The sequence below is a fragment of the Mercenaria mercenaria genome, chromosome 5 (assembly GCF_021730395.1).
Source record: "Mercenaria mercenaria strain notata chromosome 5, MADL_Memer_1, whole genome shotgun sequence".
In the NCBI taxonomy this organism is placed as follows: Eukaryota; Metazoa; Mollusca; class Bivalvia; order Venerida; family Veneridae; genus Mercenaria; species Mercenaria mercenaria.
Genome location: NC_069365.1, coordinates 82973071 through 82991512, shown reverse-complemented (window position 1 = coordinate 82991512; position 18442 = coordinate 82973071). Strand labels below are relative to the sequence as shown.

General features: G+C 33.3%; 2 protein-coding genes across 2 annotated transcripts in view; both read left to right on the top strand.

Moving 5' to 3' along the window:
* Positions 1–4144, top strand: part of LOC123558580 (E3 ubiquitin-protein ligase HERC2-like) — a 197919-nt gene extending 193775 nt beyond the window's left edge. Inside the window, exons 76-77 of the mRNA XM_053544141.1 lie at positions 99–311; positions 1191–4144. Of these exons, the coding sequence (XP_053400116.1) occupies positions 99–311; positions 1191–1463 (486 nt within the window). The 3' untranslated portion in view covers positions 1464–4144. The remainder of the gene's footprint in view (positions 1–98; positions 312–1190) is intronic.
* Positions 4145–5907: 1763 nt separating this feature from the next.
* The window catches only part of LOC123557781 (transient-receptor-potential-like protein), a 123561-nt gene continuing 111026 nt past the window's right edge, over positions 5908–18442 (top strand). The window contains exon 1 of the mRNA XM_045349468.2: positions 5908–6383. The gene's annotated coding sequence lies outside the window, so the exon portion shown is untranslated. The remainder of the gene's footprint in view (positions 6384–18442) is intronic.

Below are 18442 nucleotides of genomic sequence, written 5' to 3'. Positions count from 1 at the left end.
ACCCCTTTTAACAGTTAATGGTACTTTCTAAATTTAAAGACGGACAAGTTCATTATAGAAATTTAGCAGGGTAAGCGTGAAAATTATTCTGTTTCCAGGTATGTGGCAGCCCAGATATCCCGCTGAATCTTCTGAAGTCTGTAGCGACCTATAAGGGTGTGGATGCATCTGCTCCCCTCGTACAGTGGTTCTGGGAGGTGATGGAGGAGTTCTCTAATGCTGAGAGGTCACTGTTCTTGAGATTTGTCTGGGGTCGTACACGACTACCTCGTACCATAGCTGACTTCAGAGGCAGAGACTTTGTGCTTCAGGTTAGATTTATTTGATTTATATTTACAACTGTCTTGTCAGAATCTTTGTTGTTTAGAATAAAAGACATTTCATGACCATTTGTTTAGTTGTGTTACAGGTATTATATTTTGTAATGAAGCTATTCAGTTAGCTAGAGTCTGGAGTTCAGTCACAGTGGGTGGCATTTGTTCTCAGTGAAAACTTTGTGACAGTTTGTCACCATTCATCTGTAACCTCTTATGTCATGTTAGGAAAATGTCAGTTACTTGCATGGATAGACAGTGGGATATTTTGCCCATTCTGAACCAAAAGGCAAGTTTTAAAACTATGTCTAGCTTCTGAATTTGTGTATTTCCAATCTATCATGGTTGCGCGACAGAAAGTAAAAATATTTTATCACACTTCCATTTCTAATGATATGTTTGTAAATGTGAATTTAAAGAAATGATATAGTTGGTCTTCTATTCATATAATTCCTTAGGCAAAGTGTGTTAATCAAATTTATACTTAAGCTAAAATAGCTCTTTCGACAACCAAGAAAGGAAAATCAAATTCAAAAACACCAGCAGAGAAAACTTAACTTATATTAAGCTCTAAATGAACACAAGAAAGTATAAGTGACAAGAATTTCTTATCAAATCTGTTGCTTGATCAAAACCTGATTAACCACTTTTGTTAGAGGGATGGCAAGAAAACTTGACCAGCCTGTCTCAAAGCCCATATGGTCAAGAAGGTTTTCACCATATTTTACTATATAACCATTATTCATACATGTGTATGCAGAAAATAGCTCATCGCAAAAACAGTCAAAGTTGGATTCTGCCGCCCCAGCTTTTCGAAATGTAATGAAAATAATGTTGGAAGAATCATTTCAAAACAGCTCATCTAATGTTTTACAGGTGTTAGACAAGTACCATCCCCCTGACCACTTCTTGCCAGAGAGCTACACTTGCTTTTTCTTGCTGAAGATGCCACGCTACTCGTGCAAGCACGTGCTTCAGGAGAAACTCAAGTATGCCATACACTTCTGTAAATCTATAGACACGGATGACTATGCTCGTGTCGCACTAACCGGAGAGGAAGAATTGACGTCTGAAGGAACTGACGAGTCTGATGAAGCGCAGTCATTTAATTCAGATGGTGAAATCTCGGATCTAGATAACAGTTTTTAGAAAAAAATGAAGAGAGACAGAACACTAAACAGCAGTAATAGAAATTTCAGTTAAAGAATCGGAACACTGAACAGTAATAGGAAAAATAATGTATTCAAATTGGAATAAAGACAGTACATGAAGATAAAGAAAAAATCAGAGGAATATACTGCAAAATGACCTTGGTTTGTTTTTTTTTCGTACAAACAAAACATTGGTGGAAAAACATTTTACATATTGTATTTTAATGTAATGGTAAACAAACACCATTTTCTACTTCTTATTGTTCTATTCCTACATGCTTAAAATGTTGTGAAATTGTACACATTTTCTTTCAAGAAAAAAACAGTAAAAGAGATGTTTTAAAAAGTTTCTATAAAAATTTCTGTTGTAATTAATTGTTGGTATTTTGTATTTTTGGGATGAAGATTGGAGAGGAGTAATATATCGTTTTCATTTAAATGGTTTTAAAAGCTCTTTCTTGATGTTTCATAATTGTAAAGGTATATTGATTTCTTGGCAATGACCTACAGTACAAAAAAATGACAAGTTAACAGTTTTTTTTTTCACATTGTGTAATATTTAAGTGTGTTTGGAAAAAATAACCAAAGAAGTATAAATACATTTATTTTTTATTTTTATAGCTCTTTGAATTAACTGAATGTATTTGTACTCCACTGAAATACTAATGTTGTAAAAAGGCATATTAGTACTTGGCATTGGAAGTAAAATGATTAAATGATTAAGCATTCCAGTGCATGTGTATGTATATACTATGGTAACAATTGTGTGTGTTTTCAGGATTCCAGAGAATAGTTTTTACCCAGTTTAACTGATGACTGTTAACTACCTGTAGTTGACTACAACAACCCACATGCTTCATCACAGTGTTACCATGCTTATGTTGTGTCATACATGTAACAAATTACCTGCAATAGTTAAAAGTAACACAATTTTGTTTTCCTAACAAAACATTATATAGATGCTACAATTTAGATTTTTTCCATGGGCATATTACTGTACATAGGCATTCATAAAAGTCCAGAAAAGATGACATAAGGGCAAAATGGTTTGTAAATGTTCCTTTGCTATCGTTCATACAAAGATATGCAGCTTTTTTCTTGGAAAGGAAAGTTGAATTTGGCTATAATGTTTGTGCTATTTCTACATACAGCTACTGCTTCACTGTCTTAATGTCCTGTAAATCGTTAAAATGGCTGAATTTCAAAATCCAGGTGAGTTTCATTGATTTTGTTTTTGAAATGCATATATATTTCTTGCCATGTGACACAAAATATGAGAAAGTGTAAATGCTTTTGTTGTCTGTACTATTTTGATTTAAGTTGATGTGTGGTTGGCTTGTTTGCTCTGTCTGCTACTAAGCAGGTCATTTATAGATACATATGAGAGAAAACATACATTAAATGTTACATGTACTTATTGTGGTATATTTATGAAAACACAGAACAAAGTATTGACAAAAACCATACATTTCATTGTAATAGGTATAGCCTAGTACTTGCCTATTTGTATGAAGTAATTTACACTGCAACAGAAATAGATGTAGTGGTCATTTATGATGATAAAACAAGTGATAACTGGGCTCTAATGTTTCTTTATAAAACCTGATATACGTAATTTATTATAGATAATACAGTGTTAGATCTGTTTTTGAAAGTTTTAGATAAAAAACAAACGATATGAGGGCAAAACATGTGTTCCATTCCTCCTCTTCAAAAAACCATTCTGAAAAGAATGATGTTAAACTGATGGGTTATTTAGTGCACGTTTTTTGAGGCAGTTTTTAACAGATTCACAGACTGTACAAGACAAATGCTCAGCTTTTTTTCTGATCCAGGTTTTGTGTTTATACAACATTCCTCAAAATATTCAGTGTATTATTTGTCACAAAAAATGCTCAAAAGGTAGATCTTATATACAACCTTTCTCGTTTATTTTCAAATTATTCAAGTTGGTTGGGAAAAAAATTCTGTTATTTTATCCCAGATAGCTATTCCTTTGGAATATGAATGTATGCATTTATCAAAATTTAGTTCCCCTCCAATATTTTTGATTCAACAGTATGTCAGCATTGTAAGAGATTTTCAATTAAATTATATGAAATCAAAGCCGGTGCTTTGTGTATGATATGAAAGTTGGAAGCATTGATTTTTGCAGTAACATCTGGTACTGGCTTTACATGATTGACTTGTGGCAAAAATTATGTACTTCACTTTCTGTATTGTCTTTGAAGGTAGATTCTATTTGTTTAATCAATCTAGTATGTTGAGGTTTCATTAGAGACAGGAAGGAAAGTGATTTGTTTTTGCCCTATGAAGGCGCATCAGATAAATAACAGCTTTGTTACACACTTTGTATTTGATACCCAACGATGAAACTGGGTAACAAGTTTTTATATATTAATTTCTAATCCCTTTAATAAAGGCCTAACCCAGAAACCCTTCAGCTGATTGAATTTTAGTCTGTCTATATACTTACTTGAAAAAAACAACAAACTTTGTAACTTGACAGAAAAAAAAATTATAACCACAGCATTAGCTTGTATTAGGATATGTTTTGTTTTCTTGGTTTATGTATTTGTTGCTGGCTACAGTTTTGACTGGTATCTCATTTAGCTCTGTGATACTATTGTGGAGTTCATTTTCAAATCATGTGGAAATAAATTATTTTGTTTGCTGATTCATGATGTTTGTATTTTAATTTCTGTCCTATTTGGTATGGTTACTGGTCATGTGCCAAGTTAAATCGACACAAACTTGAAATCTTTAGCCATTCAGTCTTGCATATTCTGTATCAAAGCGCCTATCCACCGGATTTCAGACACACAAATAAACAGATTTGTTTGTATGTACCTAGCTTTCCACCCATCCTCTATGATATACAAGTTGTAGACTTTAGTTGATCGTTTGACGAGCCTTCTACTCGCCTATGGGTGTTTCCCTGCTCCCCCCCCCCCACTCGTTTGACAGGCTTACAATATTTTTACTATCTTTCGACGATTAGACAAAAAAAATCAAGAAATTTTCTTTGAAACTTGGTAAATAAAAAGAGTGAAATATGGAGAAAATTTAAAATACATAGACTTTCCTCCGTATTAAATTGCAGTAACTGTTGTCACAGAAACAGAAATTTAAAAATATGACAAAAGTGAATGTGGTGACAGGATATTTTCTCGGGGAAAATTAGTCCATTCGTTAGCCACAAAAAATGGATGTTGCAATTATAGGAGATTTTCTGTTGAAACGTTGGTAATATAAAAAGTATGTGCATACTTTCATTTCGTTCGTCTGCCCGTTACAAAAGGCGGATACTGTATGTTCCAGTTAAGGTTGTCCTCTTACGTTGCAGTTTCAGTATGAAAATGGCAATAACGTTTTTGAATGTAATGCTACAGTCGCAGTCGTGTTGACTAAACGCTAATAATTACTCAGAACGGAAGTAGATAGCCATATTATGTAATACAGCTAAAATATCGATTAAATTCTAAAGTCTATACCCTACTTCTACTAATTGATTTAGATGAAAGTAATTTGTGCCGTAATACAATGAAATGGCTGAGAACAAAGAATTAAGGTATAAAAATGAATATGTACAGCGTTTGAATAACATTTACGTCCATTTCTGTCGGCTATCGTTAATTTGAAATCTTCATTTCGACATTTCATAAAATTTGAAAACTACATATATTTAGAACACAGTTGTTCTAAAACCTCAACGAAGTTTGCATCTCATATGACAAAATAAACGTATATAGATTTATGGAATTCAAACGAGCATCTATGTCAAGTCACTGATCTCGGGTGACAATGGAAACTGCAGTGTCACAATGACAGCGTTCTATCGTTTACGACTGCTCCGCCGTTATACTGGTAACACTGAAAGATAAAGTTCAAGATTTCATTCACATAGATATCGGTACACATTTGTTTTAGACAAAAATGTCAAAAATAGTGATAAAAGTTTAACTGCTGATTCCATGCAATATGCCTAAATATATACAGATTTTAAGATTGTGACAAAAGACGCAAAGTTATAATTCCAAATAAGGTATTTCTTAAGATAAACTTTGGACAAAGTGATTTTTTTGTAAAATTTGGAGTTTTAGTAAATATATTGTACAATTTATGCAATAAAATAGTATATATAAATTCAATGCCATAGAAAGTGCTCACTAATGTATTTAATACTAGACTTTTGCAATTATCAAATTAATTTACGAACCTACAGAGTAACTGGTTTGGACTATGACTTTCCAGTTAAATAGCTTCTGACCTACCATTTATAATTGTCAAAGCTTCAGCATTACTTGCAAATGATTACAGGCCATATGAATGTCGAATTCATATTGTTGAATGTCGAACAATTTATTGTTGTAGAATGTCGAACAATGTATATTGTTGAATTTTGCTTTTTTTTTTTTTTTTTTTTTTTTTTGGTCCCCTGGAAAGGCCTTTGATCTACAGTGTCATCTTCTTGGCTAAGACAGAGTTGAAGCAAAGGTTGTTTCTTATATTACCATTTTTCGCCAATTTAAGAGATTTTATTTAAGGACTGCTATGATCAGCATAACCGTTTTATCTGTCGCATTACTAACGACATGAAAGATCGTTTGCGAAGCCATTTTTCTGTAGAGCGAGGATAATTAGTTAAACGTATCGTTAAAAGTTCTTTGTGACTAGCATATTCATCAATAAATTCTCCTTTCACTAAAGCTTATATCTTTTTTTTATCGCCATCCGTTGCCGTGGTATTCCAATACACCTCATCTCTATGGTTATATCTGAATACATTCACAATCATAGCAAAACTGCATTGCCATATTTGAGAATGGTTGGAAATTCTGCAAAGTGACGTGTTTTCATGCTGGAAATGGAAATAATAGAAAATTCTGACTGACACTCATAGAATGATACTTCTAAGGTAAGTCTTGATGTCTTTTCTCTATAATGTTACATTTCTTTCTATTTTTTTCTGTTGTCTGTACGAAACATTTAACAGTTCTTCATTTTCCAATTTCATTTAAAGCTATTATTATTTTCACCATGTATTTACTAGTGCATAGATAATGTAAGTCCCTTGATGAAATTCGCGTTAAGTGTACAATGTTTCGCAAGTAAATAGTTTTCTTTATTTCACTTAATGTGCATGGCAAAGTAGCTGAGTCCAGTCAGATGCATTCATTGTTTTTAACAAATGGTCAAATCGTTCGGTGTGAGATCGAGTCCTTTTAAAGAACATTTGTGAGAAGTTTTCCTGTCCGTTTTTTGTTGTCTTTTTTTATCTTTTCTTTTTTTAATCATTTTAATTTACATAATAATAGTATATTTACTTATACTATGTTTTTCAATATTTACGGCATATTTATATACGGTTAAATTTATCTGGAAAAATCACCCTTCGGGAATGAAAATGGTATTTGTTAACAGGTGGTTTATAACTTCAAGTAAATTTACACCATTCATAAACGGAAAGAACAAAGAGCGGTCTTTGTAAACAGGTTTTATGGTGGTTTTTTTTTCGGAGGTGGCTTATATATATATATATATATATATATCATATATATATATATATAGTTGACGCCATATTTGATTTCATACTAAAGTTTTCTGGTAAAACTGCTACTTGTAACTATTATCATACAAAACTGTGACAGTTGGCAATTCCTGTGCTGTTATTTAAAATTGCTAAAATTACTGGAATTATGATATTGCCAAACATCGAGAAGTTCAGATTTTCATCTTACTTTGATCGGGATTGATACCTCTGATATGTATTTATCATGATTATTATATACCTTACTATAAATAGTAACAAAAAAACCCGTTAAAAACGGTCATTACGGCCACTTTTGACAAATCCACAATGGCGCAGTGTTCCTCACGCGCCATAATCATAACGGTCCCAGGTAACCGGAACGTCAGCGCGTTCTGACGTTAACGACATGAAGCAACGTCATTATGGTGGGTGAAAGGGCGCGGAATCATTTTCAGATAAGTTGTCAAATAATGATGGCATTGTTGATGAAAAGCAACACAAAGGATGCTTATTATTTTGTGGAAAATATGTAAAATGAAAACACCAAGATAAATATAAAGCGAAGGTATATGATTATAATAAAAAGTCTGAAGCCCTGGGCAATTATGACACTAGGTGTGCCATTATGGCAAGAAGTCCTGTAGAAACAGAAAATTGGAACAGAATAGCTTTAGAAAATAGAAAATGTACATTGTGTCAAAGTAATATTGGAGACGAGTACCACTATTTATTAGAACGTTCTTCCTTTTCTCATGCTAGAAAGAAAAATATATTAACCCGAAATTTAACAGACCAAATGTATTAAAATTTGATATGCTGATGAATATGAACTGTAGTGGATTAGAATATAAGAAATATTGTTTGTTTGTTAAAACTATCACCTTATCATTTAATAATTGAAATGTGTTTAACATAAAGATATTCTCCCGCATAAATGTAGAAATTCTATTTTCATCATTATGTTTGGTTTTATATGTTGTATTGAATATATATAACCTCATGTTGTCATTTATATGACCTGAGCGAAATAAATAAAGTTGAATTGTGGCACAACCAAGTCGTGTATTAACCTCTTATTAATCAGCAACCAGACACTTTAGTACTGATTAATCGACGCGGGCATTTTGACTGATTCCCAGCAGTACTGTAAGAATATTTATATGAATATTCACTTTTGTACTGATTAATCGACGCGGGCATTTTGACTGATTCCTAGCAGTACTGTAAGAATATTTATATGAATATTCACCTAAATGAATATAGGAATATTTATCATCTTTAAATGACTATATAGATCATTTGTTAAAACATTCTCTATTTCGCCAAAAAAGTGGTAGATCAATTTTAAACTCGCACTTTTTAAGATAGTTTTGAAAAAAAAGAAAAAAAAATTATCATGTAAAACTGTAAGACAGTTATACTTTTTAATGACCATCTTTTCTGGTATACATTTTTGGCAGTTTTTAAGATATATTTGTCTATTATGCATATAGCTATTCCCGCATATATACAGGTGGACAACTCTGCTAAGATTTGAAACCCGTAAATGACGTATGAATTTTATGATATAGGTTTGATATCCATTCACATTACTATATATTCAGGCTATGCGTTTTATATCACTACATTTCATTTAAGGTTTTGTATTAAAAATGCTACAATGTCTAGCCGTTCCTTATTTTTGGAACAAACTTTACGTGAGTGTAGACCGTAGTAGACTGATTATAAATTAGCCTGTCTATAGATATGACAAAATACATAATAAGCGTGCAGTGGACGATTTAATTAAAGTTTTATGTACATTATAATAAGAGAGTTGCCTAGCAACTAGAATTAAATCTGATGGTATCATTTCATAAAGTTTATCAACAATGTATAATTTGTTATATGAAGCTGTTTTAAAACAGTTAGTGCTTTTTCTTTAAGGCAGAAGACCGTAACATTCGGCAAGCATATGCGATTTCGGAATTCTCCGTAATTTAACGGAAAGCCAAGTGCGCGTTGAGCTACGTTTACGTCCGAAAAGTACCGAGTAACATAACGGGACTACGTAATCACACGGAAACTTCCGAGTGTCATTACGGGTCCAGTACCTTAACAAACTTAATTTGAAATACTTTTAAATAAAGGAAGGACCGCTTTTGAGCATTATCATTTTATAATAGGCCTACATTTAATAAGCAATCGTCTTTATTTAAGAAATAAATTATGGCAAAAGAGGTTTTAACACTATTTATGCACGATGGGCGGTTATACGTCGGCGTAATAATATCACGAGGGCGCAACAAAAACTTTGACGTCACTGCACGTTAACGTGACGTCATTCTAGCGTAAGTGCGTTTTAACAGAGACAAGCATATTAGAATTCTTATAACAATGCTTTAATCATCACAACGATATTATGTTGACGTCAGGTAGACGCATGCATCGAGAAATAGCGCTTTCAAATTTGGTCAAATAATATACATAAAACATGTTTATAACGAAATGTCACATAGCATAACTGTCTTAATTAATTGACACAGACACAGAGTTGGTTATTAGCTGTGCAGAGTAATTCGCCAACATTGGCGTCTTAAAGAAACTATTCCGCAAGACGTATTACCATTTCCGGTCCTGCGCCCTAGGGAAATTATACGCCCAACGTGTAACCGCCCATCGTGTATAAATAGTGTTAAAACACGGTTTGCTATGAATTATTTCTTAATTCTAAACTCGTTACGAAATTAATCTGCATTACTACATATTGTGACAAAGCAATAAAATATAATTAAACTAGATGTGCAAACAATGCATCAGTCACTTTTTATTTACAATACGTGTCCATGGAAACGATTTTTAGTTTTATATCATTTTGATACAATACAAATAAAGGCTAAACACCAAACAAAAGAACAGATTAATTCAAGAAAAGCATTAATATCATGCAACGCTAATCGCCAGAGATCTTCATATTTTGTCTCGACTTCTTCCTCTTGGAAACGAAAGACATTAATTTACTAGTACATAATTTAGAAACCATTTTATGCAAATTAACCTGTATAAAAGAGGATTTGCTAAATAAATAATTCAATAAAGTGTAAATTATGTTATAAATACTAAAATGGTTGTTTCAATGGTTTGTCATTTTCTTAAATTTCTTATCAAATCGTGGTCAAATTTTAAAATTTCTTTCAGCGTCATGAGTGGCTGGACGATGCATTTCAAAGAACAGTTTAAAGTTGGGAATTCTTTCCCCTCTTTTAATGACATGTGAGCCGTGCCATGAGAAAACCAACATAGTGGGTGTGCGACCAGCATGGATCCAGACCAGCCTGCGCATCCGCGCAGTCTGGTCAGGCTCCATGCTGTTCGCTTTTAAAGCCTACTGGAATTGGAGAAACTGTTAGCGAACAGCATGGATCCTGACCAGACTACGCGGATGCGCAGGCTGGTCTGGATCCATGCTGGTCGCAAAGCCACTATGTTGGTTTTCTCATGGCGCGGCTCATGTCATAATCATGATGCTTAATTAAAGGGAAAAGCAACGTTGTTCTAATGTTAATTCTGTCTACCTGGTTTTCTAAATCATTTTAGCTGATGAAAGAATCTTTAAAAAGGAAGTGTTTTCAAAATGAGAAATATACCGTATAACGTATGAACACTTCAATATTTAATTAAAAAAAGTGAGCTATTATGTTTCCATGGCAACGTAAAACAAAATGACCCTTATGATGTGTTTTTAAAAATAGTTTCTCTAGTTTCAAATTGTGTTACTAGAACGAAATAAATTATCATACGTTGTACATTAAGCTGAAAGAAGTTTGATAATGTATCTGAAGTTTGATAATGTGTCTGAAGTTTGATAATGTATCTTGATAATGTATCTGAAGTTTGATAATGTATCTGAAGTTTGATAATGTATCTGAAGTTTGATAATGTATCTTGATAATGTATCTGAAGTTTGATAATGTATCTTGATAATGTATCTGAAGTTTGATAATGTATCTGAAGTTTGATAATGTATCTGAAGTTTGATAATGTATCTTGATAATGTATCTGAAGTTTGATAATGTATCTTGATAATGTATCTGAAGTTTGATAATGTATCTGAAGTTTGATAATGTATTGAAGTTTGATAATTTATCTGAAGTTTGATAATGTATCTGAAGTTTGATAATGTATTGAAGTTTGATAATGTATTGAAGTTTGATAATGTATCTGAAGTTTGATAATGTATCTGAAGTTTGATAATGTATTGAAGTTTGATAATTTATCTGAAGTTTGATAATGTATCTGAAGTTTGATAATGTATCTGTTTAAAGGAGTGATTAAAACGTGCTTTGTCTGATTTTTCTTTCAGTGTTACAAAACCTTGACGCTGGCATTCACGAAACATCAACTTAGGGATACGCATTCATTTTCCTTGGAACATTCTTTGAAGTACTCTGTTCTTTGGTTTTCTTACATTTCTTTGGAGAGATAATCTGTCCTTTTTCCATTTGCTTTGTTGTGAAAACTCTCATATACGATTTTCTTTAACAGCTTTGGTGCATCATGGACATTGGTACAATTGAAAATACATTTAAATTAATTAATTCAGTTGAACAAAAGCGAAAGAGTCCCCAGTATCCTCTTTGTTCGGGAAACCCTATCACGTGCTTATAAGTTATGAACAAAGATATGACAAATAACAAATTGTACACCCCCAGCCTCCTTCACTTTTATGATGTCTAGATATCACTATGACTGTTCATGGTCAATATTTCCATATGGGCCAATATCTAAACTAATCGCATGTAAGCTATAGCCTTATCGTATGTGAGAACATATAATTTTAGATTCGACTTTAAAACTGTACGAATTATGCCGATGTCCTAATTTACCCGGGCGCCCCCTTATTGCCCACACGTCAATTATTTTCAAACAGTACTTACGTAGCAGTACTTAGTAATCTCTAAACTGAAAGTATACTGTTAAAATAATCTGCTAATTTACAAATGCTAACGCGTTCTCGTACTATACAGACATTTGACATACGACTGGAAAATGAGTTGCTAAAATGTCTGACAGGGATAAGATGCTATGTCGCTACCCTTCCTCTCTTACGGTTTCTTAATTCTGAATATTTCGCTTTATAGTCTCGTCATGTCTGGTACATACAGTTTTTAGTAGGCCCAAAAAGAAGGCGAAATGATCACACCTACATTTAAATTCCGATGCTGTATCAAAGGACACAGACACAAAAGGGTGCGGCATATTTGAAACACCATTTTATAATGGCCGCATCATTCCAATGATATGCAAATTAGTACTAGTATAACTTCCTCGCCACAGTATAGTTCTCGGACTGGTCAGCCCAGTGTCAGTATGTGACTGGATGGGGTATGATGTCATGTGTCTACGGTGTGATATTCCAGTGAAGCAGCATTAAAAAGTCGTTTGTATGACAGAAAAATGGTGCAAAAAAAACCCGCTAAACTCGCATACATGGACAAAATCTGTGAGGTATTATGTCATGTGTCTACGGCTTAAATTGATATTCAAGTGAGGCAGCACTATAAATTTGGACTGGAAGTAGACGCCATCGTTTGTATGACTGAAAAAAAACTGTTGAAAAAGACCCGAACACAAACTCGGCTGAAAAATTCAGCCGACTCCTGCAACGATTTCATTATCATTACCACGATCTAAAACAGTTAGAGACAGAACACTGAAAACATAATAACAACCGTTTAACTATGCTTAATATCTTAATTTTGATCTTTTAATCATATGAAGTATTACCTTGAAATCGCATTTCATAAGCAAAATGTACGAGTTGCAATTTCTAAAGCAAAATGTACGAATGGCAATTTTCTTAAACAAAACGTACGGAATGCAACACGTACGAATTGCAAATTTGTTTAAGCAAAACGTTCGAATCGCAATTAGTTTAAGGAGGTAGGATACCTTGTTACAAGGGTAAATTCAAATTAGTTGAACCGCATCATGTTTTTGTATTTCGTGTAATATGAAGTTTTAACTGCTACAATCTAAATTTCGCTTGTCCCTGTCCCTTCAAGTTCAATTTTTATCCAGGTTTGAAGAACATGACCCTCCAAAGGTATTTCATATTGAAAGAAGAAGGAAAATACGGATATTTAACACTTTTCAGTGTATTTTAGTTTCATTGATATCCGTAGAAGTCTGCATAATTGATATTTTTACTGGTATGCACGTTATCTTCCTAATATAAGCTTAAAATGTATATGTCGCGGGGCTCGTGTTTCCATGGTAACGCATTTTCTCTCATTTTTAAACAACTATGTATAAAAATAGGGGTTTCCGACGGCTTCAGTGCCATTCTGTTAATGACCAACATGAAATATTTGGGTAATATTATTAGCAAAATACCAAGCACTTTACATGGTACCCCATTTTTCTTAAATTTTAAAGTAACCATGGCAACAGAGATGTTTAAAATAGCTTATATCTTGCTGTTTGTCGTAATTCTTTAAAAAAAAATACTGAATAAGATTGTCTTTCTAGTTGATGTGGCTTTAAAACATATTATTTCTAACGTAGGTTACATTTTCGTGTTACTTGCATTTATTCAAACAAATTTCACAGCTTAGAATACGTACAGCAGTACCCCTCGTCTGTCATTTTTCATGGAAAAATCGTTCAACGTGCTGCTATTATTCTCATGGACATTGTTGAAATGAAAATAAAAAGCCGAAGCTGTGTTTTTTAAATAGACCAGTGTCAACGCTTTTGAATTTTACATTTAGATACATAGGTCACGGGCTTCGTTTCCATGGTAACATCAATTCATTTCAAGAAACCACAATTTTCTACTGAAATTTGAACAATTTTAGATCTTAGTTTTAGTATGTAAGTAAGAAATTATCAATGGAACCTGAAAAATAGGTATTACAAATCAAACTGCTAGACTTTTTATTTGAAAATGGCCGTAACAAGTAACCTTTCACCCAACTATATTCCAAATAACATTGGTTGCCATCATCCATTTTCTTACATTCTGCATAACATTTCAATATAACTACATAAAAGAAACAAAATATTGATTATTATTCAGAGCAAAAGACTCATAAAAATATTTCAGCAAATAATGGTTATTTGAAAATAGTTAAAATAAAGAAAATGTACAGAATTACGTACTTTCAAGATAAAAGCTATTAATTTTGCGCGGTAACTGACACGTAACGTCATGACGTCAATGACGTCATTTTAAGGCAACATTGTTTTGGAGCGTTTCTGCGGCAATTTATTCATTATTTCTGCATTGTTAAACCATAAAGCATCAGATCGAAGACAAGTTCATGATTTGTTTTCAGAAGAATGAATATACAAACACATTTAGTTTGTCGTAAACGTCGTCGTAAATCGTCACGTTAGCTTCCGGTTGGACATGCGCACATACAAATATGAAGGTAACCTACCTCCTTAAGGCTGATCACTACCAAATAGAATGTAAGCCTCCGCAGGTCTAGTCACAAGTAGTCCAAATATAAATAGTACTAATCTTTTTTCCTTTCCTAGTGCATTTTCTCGGCAGCAACGTGCTTACTTTTACCCTACCGCGTTTCAGTATGTATCACTCTGCATTCTAATGAAATCGGCATGTTCCTATTGCCTGCTAGATAAAAATGGCGGCGTAAGAATTTAATGTCACGAAAAGAGTAATTGAAAGAAGCGAAAAGTAGTAAAATCAGCGGGTTGTATTTAACGAACTGTAGTTTTCTTATTTAAAAGTTAACACCCCCTTTTCTTTTTGTTTTTCTAAAGTAGCGATCTAGTTCTTTATGGGAATATAAGTCTCTGAAAATCTGATATGCTAGAAAATGTCGAAACACCGTTATGAAGTGAGTGGATTTTATATGAAATAAAGAACAGCTGGATTTAGTGGTGTTCAGCCTTAAGCAAAACGTACGAACGAGTTTTAGGTCATAAACACTGGACTCATAATTATTTACTCAAAAGCGCTTAATGCTTTGATATGTTCAGAAATACTCTGAACTGTATTAAATAATACACAGATTTATTTATACAAATTAATCAAGCAAATTATTATATGACATTTGAAAGAACAGATTAAGAGCATCGCTGTGCACGCTAATGACAAAACATTAAAGCTTTTAATTAACTTCTAAAATCGGCATTTTAAAAATTGGTTTGCACTTTATCAGTTGTTAAACCCCAATGAAATCGTATAAAATCACCAGTTTAATGATGTCACTGGGTACAGAATCAATTTTATGTATCATAGCGACATATATGTAACAGAGCACGTGGTTTTGGGTCAAAGTGCAATCTTTGTTAAATTTTTTTTTTTTGGGAAATCGCCAATTTTTGGACACCATGTTTACGACCAAACGTATCAAAGTTGAGACAGACTATGTTTGAAAGAATATCACAATAAAAACACTAATTAGACACAGTTAAGGAAATTTATCTTTTATTTTCTCTTTCTTTTATTTTTTTATTTCAGCAGCATTAAGATTTTTTTAAAAAGTTTCCATGGAAACACTTTCGTTAAAACCAATTTTAATAACCCCTTGATGGAAAATATGAAATAAACAATTAAATTTTTCTGGTATAGATATAGTTCATGGACAGTTTGTGAACGTAGTTTAATGACATAGACAGTTTGTGAACGTAGTTTAATGACATTCTTTTGTACAAAAAAAGAAAAAAAGAAAAAGAAAGAACCTCCTCCTCCTCCAAAAAAAAAAAAAAAAAAAAAAAAAAAAAAAACAACATATTTAATTGGATATCGAGTTATATAACAGAACAAAACCTGGACATAAACCTCAATGGTATCTTCGTAACTGATACAAAGCCACGCAAGAAGATATACTTAGTAATTATCAACAACCGTAATTTTGCTCAAATTTCAGACGTTATGCTTCTCAGTGGTCTCGTTACCATGGCAACAAAGATACGATAATATGAGGGGGTTTTTTTGGGGGTCAATTTTCTCGAAATAGTAAGAATATTGGAAGTTTGATTCAATAATTCTGCAGTATCTAAAAATGTCGAGGATTAAAATCGCCTGGCGGGAATTATTACCTGACCGATAGACAAAATGTAAATAGCTAGTCAATACCTTCAAACTGACATGTTTGGTCTTCTGCTTTCTGTACACGCAAGTCTGATCTGACAGACAGACACACAGATTTCTTTATTACTACCCAAGTATACATTTACATATACAATATGGGGATTTTCTAATAAAGTTATTCATAACAGTATATATCCAGTAGCAAACATAAAGATAGATGCACAAGTTTAAACAATATCAAATTCAAGCGTTAATGATGTCATACATGATCAAAATTTGATACAGATGGTGGGGGAATTCATATATTTTTCTGATCAAATATTCAATGTATTAAAGTTACATATTAAGGCGTCATTATCAATTATAAAGAAAGAAGAAAAAAAGATTGGTGTTTATTGCAGCAAACATATTGAAGTTTCAACAATCTAAAATACGTTTGAGATGGTCATTTGTCAAACAAGATGATTTTAATCAAATTACATGCATGAGTTGACTTGAATAAAAATATACATGTATATTTATGTTTACATTTAGGACTAATTTTTATGCCCCCGAAGGGAGGCATATAATTTTTGAACCGTCTGTCCGTCTGTCGGTCTGTCGGTCTGTCAGTCTGTCCGCAATTTTCGTGTCCGGTCCATATCTTTGTCATCGATGGATGGATTTTCAAATGACTTGGCATGAATTTGTACCACAGTAAGACGATGTGTCGCGCGCAAGACCCAGGTCCGTAGCTCAAAGGTCAAGGTCACACTTAGACATTAAAGGATAGTGCATTGATGGGCGTGTCCGGTCCATATCTTTGTCATCGATGGATGGATTTTCAAATAACTTTGCATGAATGTGTACCACAGTAAGACGACGTGTCGCGCGCAAGACCCAGGTCCGTAGCTCAAAGGTCAAGGTCACACTTAGACATTAAAGGATAGTGCATTGATGGGCGTGTCCGGTCCATATCTTTGTCATCGATGGATAGATTTTCAAATAACTTGGCATGAATGTGTACCACAGTAAGACGACGTGTCGCGCGCAAGACCCAGGTCCGTAGCTCAAAGGTCAAGGTCACACTTAGACATTAAAGGATAGTGCATTGATGGGCGTGTCCGGTCCATATCTTTGTCAACCATGGATGGATTTTCAAATAACTTGGCGTGAATGTGTACCACAGTAAGACGACGTGTCGCGCGCAAGACCCAGGTCCGTAGCTCAAAGGTCAAGGTCACACTTAGACGTTAAAGGTCATTTTTCATGATAGTGCATTGATGGGCGTGTCCGGTCCATATCTTTGTCATTCATGCATGGATTTTAAAATAACTACGCATGAATGTGTGACACAGTAAGACGACGTGACGCGCGTAAGACCCAGCTCCGTAGGTCAAAGGTCCTAAACTCTAACATCGGCCATAACTACTCATTCAAAGTGCCATCGGGGGCATATGTCATCCTATGGAGACAGCTCTTGTTTCTCATAATATAAAGTAGTGCTTAGTCAGTAAGGTTATTATTTCGCTATTATTGCATAAAATGAATTGACGATAATTGATGAATGGTCATTGATTATGTGGTTCTAATAAAATGCCATAATGATTTAAAAGACGCGTATGATGAATCATTGTCTTGTGGATTTATATTTTTATTGGATTATTACACGTGCTGTTTCGGTAAGTGCAATAGCAGATTTAATGTTTATCTTAATTGTTGTAAAATACACTAGAATTTTGCCAAAACGGCACGAATGAATTTGCATAAGTTTACTAGATCTCTCTCATTTATCGAGTTCATAATTTTTGCAAATGCAATATCGTTTTCGATTGTCAAGTTATGATTATAAAGGAGTTCATTCCTTTGGTTAACAAAGTAACTACATTTGAAAATATAATGGCTCTCTGTTCCGGGAGAGTCCGTTTGACAAAGTGGGCAGATTCTGTCAAGAAAAGCGGTGCCATAATAACGACCTGTTTCTGACGGAATTCGTGAACTTAAAAAGTGTGAGATAGTCGTTTCGTTGTAGAATATTAAAATATTTTTCATAGTAAAGAGATTTTTTAAAACTATTATAAACTTTTCCTTTATTCGAAAGTTGCATCTGATCATGCCATTGTTGTTTATATTGATCAATTAAATTAATCTTAATACGTAAGTGAGTACTTTTATTTAAAGAGCTATTTTGATTCACCCATAAGTCAGGTCCCGTGTTCACAAAACATTTGTCGGTCTCAGCTGAGTTTGAGTTTGAAATTTTAATATTGATTTTGCTAAAACTTCAAGGTTAAACAACTGAGACTGACCATCAGCACCGAATAGTAACATGAAAATAGTTATTGACTTAAAATTTAGTTTTTAACATGCTATTTTGATATAAAAGACAAATACAGTTTCATTATCAAACTCAGCTGAG